We start from the raw sequence: 9,782 nt of genomic DNA on the forward strand, positions 1-9,782 counted from the left end.
CCTGACAATAGGCTTGTCAAAATGAGTAGAGACATTTTCCTGAATGATTCATTATCACCCTTATTATTTGTCATTGCTATGATCTTATTTTCAACGTTTTTGAAAAATATATATCAAATTTTGGCTAAGTGACAGGTCATAAATGCAATAGAAAGATATTGGGTAAGGTGGGAGAGAATTCTCCAATGTTTCTTACAATGTTCTGAATTTGTGAACTTTCACGTAGAATATTTTTGAACACAGCTTTAGTGCTATCTTGAAAAGGCATTAGACTTTTTTTCAAAAATATTCAAAAAATAGTCTGGTTAAGAAGCCATGAGTATGAGACAGGGAGGAAGCTCCCTCTGGGAGACTGGGATAACTCCTTCCTGCTTCATCCCACAACCCCACTCCACAATTGCAATTTACCTGGAAACTCCAGCCAACTGGAGTTACAAATTTGATGAACATGGAACATGTCATTTTAGGCTCTTCTATTTAGAATCTTCTATTCATTTTGCTACATTCTACACTGCCTTTATGCAAGAACAGAAAGCAAGATAAGAGGGTAAACACTATTCCCAAAGCAGATTACCTAATGCCAAGCCCTTCCATATTAGGTGTATGAGACAGATGAATACCAAGCCTCAACATAAATCTTCTCAAAATCCATCTGTAGATAGCCCAAAACATTGTTCTATGACATGAAATGGTGGGCATTTGCAGTATTAAAGCCAGTATTTTATTTTAGATAGATATATCCAAGATTAGGAATTAGTGTTTTTGTAAAATTGCCAGATTTGCAAAAAATTGCCAGATTTGCAAAATTTGCCAGAGTTTCACCGGTTGAGAACATGAAACGTTAGGAAAGTTGCTGTAACATTTACATGTGCAAACACTCTTTGTTTTATCAAAAGGTTCTTGACCTGTGGTATCTCTTCTATGCTCAGTTCACAAAAACTTTGATGCAATGGATGAATCTCTACATAGCATCCCTGCAGCTCCCTATTAGCCTCCCCTTGTTACCACATGGCTGTCAGCATACGTAAGTATTATGTAACTACTGTTAAATGGGAACACAATGTTAATCTGTAATTTCATGATATATTTTCTATTTCCAAAAAAATTCCAAAAACCTTTGCAATAGTAACTAACAAATCATAGTCTTGCAGTTATTATAGAGAATCATCTTCAGAGAAATTGTCCAATTTGTAGAAATCTGATAAATTCATGTAATATGCATTAATGACTATAGAGTAATCAGTAAAAGAAAGAGACAAAGAGACAGAGTGAGGAAGAGTTTTAAGTCTAATATGGGAGAGATCAATGATTAGTTGGTTCATATGGGCAAAAAAGAAAACATTAGTCAACTGGGGAAATAAGAAATGATTTTAAATTGGATAAAAGAAGAAAATAAGCTATTAAATATTAAACGTTAAAATAACAAACCTGGTTAAAAAAGAATTAAAACAGGTTGAGCAGTATTTTTTACACATGTAATATATATATTGGTGTGTTTCTGTATGCTGTGGAATATATATGCATTCATGACAACTTGATTTTCCAAGGGGGGGGGGGGACAGAAAAATTGTCAAATCATTCCATCAAATCATACCAGTACTGTTCTATAAAGCTTTGGTAAGACCACACTTAAAATACTGCATTTGGTTTTGGTCAACCCAATACAAAAAAGATGTTGAGACTTTGGAAAGAGTTCAGAGAAGAGCAACAAAAATTATTAGAATAGAATAGAATAGAATAGAATAGAATAGAATAGAATAGAATAGAATGGAATGGAATGGAATGGAATGGAATGGAATGGAATGGAATGGAAGAGAAGAGAAGAGAAGAGAAGAGAAGAGAATTCTTGATTAGCCAAGTGTGACTGGATACACAAGGAATTTGTCTTGGTGCACATGCTCTCAGTGTACATAAAAGAAAAGAGTCAAGAGTCAAGAATCATAAGATACAACACTTAATAGGGTGGCCTGGAAGCTAAAACATACAAAAAATGACTGCAGGAGTTAGGTTTACCTAGTCAAGTGAAAAGGACCAGGGTGACATGATTGCAGTCTTCCAGTACTTGAAGGGCTGCCACAAGGAAGAGGGGGAGCAACTTGTTTACCAAAGCACCTGTGGGCAGGACAAGAAGTAATGAATGGAAACTAACCAAGGACAGAAGCAATCTAGAACTAAGGAAGTGAGAACAATTAACCAGTAGAACAAAATGCCTTCACAAGTTGTGGGTGCCCCATTGCTGGAGGATTTTAAGAAGAGACTGGAGCCATTTATCAGAAATAGTATAGGTCTCATGTAAGAGCAAGGGGGTGAACTAGATGACCTCCAAGGTCTCTTCAAACTCTGTTACTGTTATTCCAAAATTACTAGTAAGGTCCTACTTAAAATTATTTAACAGATCAGTTTCCATTTCCCTCATAATCTCTTCGGTTATTAATAGGTTCTGAGGGTTTCCTTTAGTAGTATTGGGGTGGTAGGGGGCTGCAACTTTAATATGTACACTATAAATCAGTGATCCCCAACCTTTTTATGCCACGGCCCGGTACCGGCATCAGCTGGGCGCCGTGCCCGGTACCAGCATCACATCTTTTGATGAAAAGTGCCGGTGACCTCACCGGAAGCACTTTTCATCAAAAATATGGCGCGCCTCGTGAGCTTTTCCGGTAGAAATGGCTTTCTACCCGGAAAGCTTATTTGATGAAAAGCCCGGTGAGCTTTCTACCCGAAAAGCTCACCGGAAGCACTTTTTCATCAAAAGATGGCGGCGCCAGCAACCAGCGCCCGGTAGGACTTGTTCGCGACGGTACCAGTCCGCAGACCGGTGGTTGGGACCCCTGCTATAAATCACCTTGTTTGCAAATCTCACAGGGTTATTTTGGGGGAACCTGGGAGGATAGAGCATTATGTATACCAACTTGAGTTCCATAAGAAAATCTAATCTAATAAGTAAACAAATAATCTATTATTGAATCTTACAAAATTTAATCTTACAACAAATCTTAAAATGCATTGACTGAAATTATGTTTAATCTCTACCAAGAAAAAACAATATTGTATTTCCACCTATGAATATTTTATTAAAACTAAAATAATAACAGTGAAATAAAATGTAAATAAAATGTTCTTATAGCTTAGGAACACCAGACTTGGATTTTTATGCAGTTGAAAGGAGATGGGATGTAATCAGTTTACATGTAGGAATGCACACCAAAAGAACACCCAAGAATACAACTAACACTTCCTTACACTTGGATATCGTGGAATGTCCAAGGAATATACGGGGGGGGGGGGGGGGGGAGATTAGAGACAAGTATGCTGTCTTCCAGAAAGTTCCACAGAAAATAGTTTGATCTATGTGTAGATACTACAGATTCTGATCTATCTGTAGCCAATGATTAATTGAGCACATAAATGTGTTAGTTTTGCACTCAGTGAAACACTGAATTCAAAGGTAGTGAATATGTAAAGGAAATGAAGAAAACACCAATAAGTATCTGCCATAAGTAAAATAGAGAAATTTAGGGTTCAAGAAACCATTGTGCTATATTGGAATGATATTACTGAAATTAAATAACCATGGCTTTATACATTATACATACCTTGATCAATGTTTTTGGGGTTGAGAACTGAAGGACGATCCCATCTCTAACATTTGCCAAATTTCCTCCAAGGAATTAGGCGCACCGGATGATAATAGACTTTGTTGGGATAGGCTTGGACTTTCTCTTCTGATTTGTTGAGGTTGCTGAAGTACAGGGGCTTTAGATACTGAGGGATCTGCAGGGCAGTTTCTTGTACATGAGTCTGATCCAATCTGTAAAAATGACCAATGTCCGAGATCAATGTCATGTGGAAATAGATGGAAAATGGCACAAAGCAGTGGTAGGTTTAAATGGCCCATTATGGTTTCCACACAGGCAACTGTACCATTACAATTTATGTACAAACATAGGTTAAATAATTTTTATACTCCAGAAGTAGAGATGAAGATTTCAGACTGCAGAAGTTGTGGTGTTGAGGTATATGAATGGAGGGTCATATATCTTTCTAATTTCCATGAGGGGTAGTTGTGGATGGTAATTTGTAGCACATGTTTATGTAAATAAATGGTAAATATTTGGGCTTTTCAAGAACGTTGTGTTCTGGTTCACAGCGAGGTTGTCATGCCTCTGTCAAAGTCTGAATCTGAGGAGGAAGACAAACAGCTTACAGAGAGCGGGAGTGTGGCTCCGTTGGCTGTGAGGAAACTGGGGAAGGGCAAAGTCTGGCTGGGCAGAGCAAGAGAGAGGTAGAACAAGGGAGAGGGAGTTCAGAGGAAGACCCAGGCCCACCCCCTCTTCATCCTAGGACACGCAGGGAGGAACAGAGAAGAGAGCAACATAGGTTGCATGGCTTACGGAGGAAGAAAGGGCCCTGATTCCCTTCATTAGGCACACCCGGGAAGAGAGTTTAAAAGAGATGCAAGCTAAGAATGGCATCTTCTGGAAACAAACATGAGTTTATCTTGTGTTGAGTTTGGTTATCTGCGTTCCAGGCATCCTCCCAATTGGGTTGATTTACTGCCGTTCCTTCCAGTCTGGAATTTCTTCTCTTGCCCTGCTGGATTAATGACTTCATCTTGTCTTGGACTTATAAAGTTTTTGTTGACAAAGTTTTGGACTTGAATCTCTGCAGCCAAAGGCTGTTCCTGGGAGAGTTTTTATCCAGACCAGAAGGCAACCAGGACATTGGGGGCAAAGTTGGAGCTAACAAAGGGTCTCCTACTTATTTGACTGTGTTACCTTTGTGCCACACCCCAGGTCATCATATAGATATTCAGTCTTGAAAATATTCAATGTTGTCTTCAAGAGAAATTCTGAATTGGTTTTGATTGTGGAGTATGAGTCAGGAAAACCAGAGATGTGTTAACCATTATTATGGAAAAATGGCAATATACTTTTTTAAACAATAAAAAATGGAATAAAATTTTGAGTAAAAATTTAAGGAAATGGAACAGAACACATTTTGTAAAAGTCAGTGCTGTTATTTTCAAATTATGTGTTCTTTTCACTGCAGCTGTAATGTTATTTTTTTTCTTCAGACAAAATTAAAGGTTGGAAATAACACATGTCATGAAACCTTTGAAACAGCAAAAGAAAAGGGGGGAAAATCTGATAAACCAACTAATCCAGGGACAATCAAATGACTCTGGAAGTCTGCAGTGAGCTACTGAATTAGAATGGAAGTGAGGATGAATTTAAAAAAATAATTGACTGCAAAAGAAAAAAGAAAAAGAAGAAAAAAAGGGAGCACCATCACATATGGAGCCTCTAAAAATGAGAATCCATTGGCAATGAGGTGTATTTTGATGACAATGAATATATTCATATATATCTTTCTGGTCTCAAATTTGTCCAATCACTGCAATATAGGTAATAAATCACAAGAGTCATTCTGTTTAAGGCAGATCTGTTAATCCCTGAATACAATCCTCCCTATCCCTCTTCTCTCAATTAAAATATATTATTACAACTTTAAAAAACTGTTTTTCTCTCTTTGATACATGTCAATATCAAATGTACTGTGCTTCTGAACTAAAGATATCTCTGTAGAAAAATCTGAATCTTTGTTCTGCCTAGATAATTAAATACTTTTCTAAATTGGCTCATTTTGTACTGGGTAGGAGTTGTGTATACAAATCAGAGTCCATATCTAGTCAGGACTCATGTTGCACTTCCCATGTAACTGATATTAATTTTGTTATAAGTGACAACTGTTGTGGGGAAAAAATATCACATGGTTAGGAAATTATTTGCTGTCAGTTCTAATTGGTAAGGGCATGAAAAATGAATCAGAAGATTGAACTGAAATTAAGATAACAATTCAATGAATTAATAAAAGCTTTAATGCAATTTAATGTTAATTTAGCTATATGCAATTGCATATATAAACACTTGAAGTAAAGGAAAAATTCTTATCGAAACAAATTTATTTCAAAGAAAATATTTATGTTCCATTGGATGTAATTTAAGACTATAAAACACCACATATTTTTAAAGGATTTCTCCTATTTCAGGACAACTGCTGCTGCTTAGGATATTTTCCTTTTTCTTTTAACATGATTGTATTAAATTTCAAAACCATGAATAAAAGTAAACAAACAAGAAAACAACAACAAAAACAGAAAAAAGGGAAAAGGTGACAAAATGCAAGGTAAAAGTGTGAAAAAAGGAAAAAAGAAAAGAAAAAGGATGGTTTCCTACTTTCTTTGGTATAGATCAGGGGTGGGATTCAAATTTTTTAACAACCGGTTCTGTGGGTGTGGCTTAGGTGGTGGACGTGGCTTGGTGGTCATGTGACTGGGTGGACGTGGCTTGGTGGTCATGTTACTACTGGCTGGGCGTGGCCAACTCAATATCACTCACATCGAGGCACGCATCTCCTCGCCTGGCCTCTCATGACTGTGGGGATGCTGCAACAGTCATAAGTGTGAAAAATTGTCATAAGTCACTTTTTTCAGTGCCATTGTAACTTTGAATGGTCACTCCACACAAGCAAAGTACCAGCAAAGAAGGGGGAAAAAATTCCAGAGAAGTTCCTGAGACAGGAAGTCTATTCCTGCCAAGAATGTAATAAGGGTTAAGGGAGAGGTAGTTTCTGTAAGCAACACCAGAATGTTTCCTTCCTGCCTTCCTTACAGGATTAGGCCAGTAATTTGTTCTAACAATCGGTTTTCCGAACTGCTTAAAATGTTAACAACTGGTTCTAGCGAATAGGTGCGAACTGGTAGAATCCCACCCTTGGTGTAGATGTACATAAAAAAAATACGGCCAACTTTTACTCTAAAATTAACAATAATGTTGATTAAATTACCCAAGTCTCTTCTAACAAGATTATGCCATCAATCTTTATGGAAACACAAAAATGACACATTGCTACAATCTTCAAATAAATGGTGAATTGTACCTCAGCTATGTTCTCCATGGAATAGGGATGGAATCTGGATAACTGGGCATAGCAAAATCAGAGATATTTCACAATACTCTTCAGAGCCTGGCTTTTGCAGTTTGTATATATCACTGCAATCAAGAAGAAAGGATCTAGGATTCCAACAGCAACCTTCTTGTCCTTGGTATAAGGATGGGATTCTGACATATTGTCTGAAAGAGAATATATTACCTGTGTTGTAAGATGGCATTGCAAATGTTCTAAAGCTAGAAAATGTTGCTTTCTTTCTTGTACAAGTTCTTTGGGATAAAGGGCACCAGAGAATGTGTCATTTTGAGCGTTTTTTGAATCGTTGCAATCCTGAAATCCTACAGAGATGACAAAACAAAGAATGAACTTTTTATGCTATACAGAAATTGAAAGATGAGTCCCAGTACTTTAGCTTTAAAATTAAATTCTCTTACAAGGCATTTATTTTGACCTCAGGTTAGTTATACAATAATATCATTTTTCATTGTTCTTCATCTCCAGGAACCAAAACAAAAAAGTATTTATTTCAAGAATCTTCCTTTATACACGAGAAGTATATAAAAGAGCTTTTTGCTATTATGTAACAAGTAGTTGCTACCTTGACCTCTTAGAGGTGTAATCAAGGTTTTCATAGCCAAGAATAAGAAACAAATACTGAGTCTGTTCATGTTTCATACCATCATGTTCAATGTTGAGAGCAACTGTGCTCTTATTCAGCAGCATTTCATTCTCAAGCTCTGACCAGGACCTCTTAACTTTGGCAACAAGCCTACATGCAGTACTTCACTCCATTAGTTTTTTCGATCTCAAGAGATTGAATTTCTTAAGCAAAAATTGAGATTCTTCTCTCCAATGAGCTTACCTTTCTTTGAACCTTCTCCAAGTTCTGTTCTTAGTCTATTTACCATCTCTAGCAGCTGCTGTTTCTCTTTGCTCAGAGAGCCGATCTTTTTTGCAGCTTCTTTCAGTCTGCCTTGAATAACTTTTCCATGGTTTCTAAAATGTTGATGAGGTCTGTCACCTGCACCCATACTAAGGAACTGTTGCAACTGTTGGATGAACAGAATCCTCCTGGAGCCATTTTACCAATGGATTCTAGAAGCAAAATGAGATAAAGATTCTTCTAGAATAGGAATCCCTTACCTTTTGACGCTGGTAACATATTCTATATTTTGCGAGCCTGCTGGAAGTTTTCTGGATGCTTTTGAAAAACAGTTGCTAAGAAGGGTTGGATTCCAAATCATCAATTACACAACATAATTTAACTGAAAAATTATTTGCCACCTGAACTGGACCCTGTCTGTTCCAGATGTCTTCTAAAAATTCTGCTTAGTTTTGTCTTTATTGGCAGCAGATGGGCATGCTTCTAAACAAAACCCAAGACCCTAGCAGCCCACTATTGTTTTCTGAGCAAACTTATGAAATCCATTTGGGGCTCAGAGCAAGACACCAATGAATCAGACGACATCACCAAAATTCACGATATCATAAGCAACTCAAATACAACAAACATCTCTCCTGAAGGTATCATTGAAATAACCAGAGATGGCCCTAGGTGCAAATACAGTGACGGCTCTGTGGCCCCAAGATTTGGTAGAGTTGCATGCAAAAATGAGTACAGCAAACACATTCATTCATACAATAAACGCCATTGCAAAAACCAATCCCAACCATAAAAAACTTCGCTCAAGACCAGACTTATCTATACTGCAAAGAATCTGCTCCCGTGAAATCTGCGCAGAACTCAAAAACCGTCTAGACAATGGAGAAAAGGATCTATACATTGACTACCGAGCTGATTGCATCGAAAGAAAGTCACACAACCCACAACTCCACATCCAACCCTACCCCATCCAATTCAATATCACTCAAAACTAGGCACGCACACCCCTAACTACTTCTATTCCAACCACAACTGGCCTTAAATGCAAGCTACTCAATGCAAGAAGCCTTGTAAATAAAATACCTGAATTTCTCCTCTTACTAAATATGGCTAAATTCGACATCATATTTGTCTGTGAAACATGGCTCAATGCATCTCTCCCTGACTCCATTACCACAGTAATAGACTATCATGTTTACCAATCAGATCATGAAATCCGGAGGTGGTGTTGCTATCTTCTATAAAAAGTCCTTACATCTAAAAAACATCCAAGTTACCCAGGAGCTTGCTCTTCCTGAGACCATTGTCTATGAACTGTCCTTAAATATCACATTTCGGTTCTTACTATGTTACAGAGCCCCTGATTATGACATCGAACATGCAAACAAGCTAAATACACTACTAACATGGGCAGCATCCTGCCCACACGCTTTTATCTTTCTTGGTGACTTCAATCTACCTCATATTAACTGGACCCTTAACGAATGTACAACTGAACCCACGCATGCAAACTTCTACAATGCAGCAACAAATCTGCGACTAGAACAACTAGTAACCCACAACACTAGACTTAACAACTGTCTCGATCTCATCTTCTGCAATAGTTTGAATTCAATTTATGGAATACAAATTAAAGAACCCTTTTCCAACAGTGACCACAACATGATTAACTTTTGTCTCAACGTACATCCACACAAAAATCATCACAACAATGGAATCCCCAATTATAACTTCAAAAAAGGCAACTATGATCTTATAAACAACGATCTCTCATCCCTTGATTGGCAATTATTATTCACTGGATGCAATACTGTAGAACAGTGGTTGCTAACTGATAGGCCACGGCCCACTGGGGGGCCGCAGAGAAATCTAACCCCCAGAGCACCCCCACAAAGCAATTAATCCAGACTGTGCAGAAACACAAGGCTGCGCCGCCCACATGGCC

At 37.7% G+C, this 9,782-nt stretch overlaps 1 protein-coding gene across 1 annotated transcript; it reads right to left on the minus strand.

The window, feature by feature from the left end:
* Positions 1–3,295: 3,295 nt before the first annotated feature.
* LOC148132472 (uncharacterized) lies at positions 3,296–8,283 on the minus strand. The gene is made up of 3 exons (XM_087954104.1): positions 7,817–8,283; positions 7,156–7,292; positions 3,296–3,811 (listed from the first exon to the last, which is right to left on the minus strand). The coding sequence occupies exons 1-3, from the start codon at positions 7,983–7,985 to the stop codon at positions 3,602–3,604; spliced, it is 516 nt and encodes a 171-aa protein (XP_087810230.1). The 5' UTR covers positions 7,986–8,283; the 3' UTR covers positions 3,296–3,601.
* Positions 8,284–9,782: the final 1,499 nt, after the last annotated feature.

Source organism: Notechis scutatus, chromosome 2 (genome assembly GCF_049901735.1).
Source record: "Notechis scutatus isolate UNSWTSFEM ecotype Mainland chromosome 2, rNotScu1.2, whole genome shotgun sequence".
NCBI classification, from domain to species: domain Eukaryota; kingdom Metazoa; phylum Chordata; class Lepidosauria; order Squamata; family Elapidae; genus Notechis; species Notechis scutatus.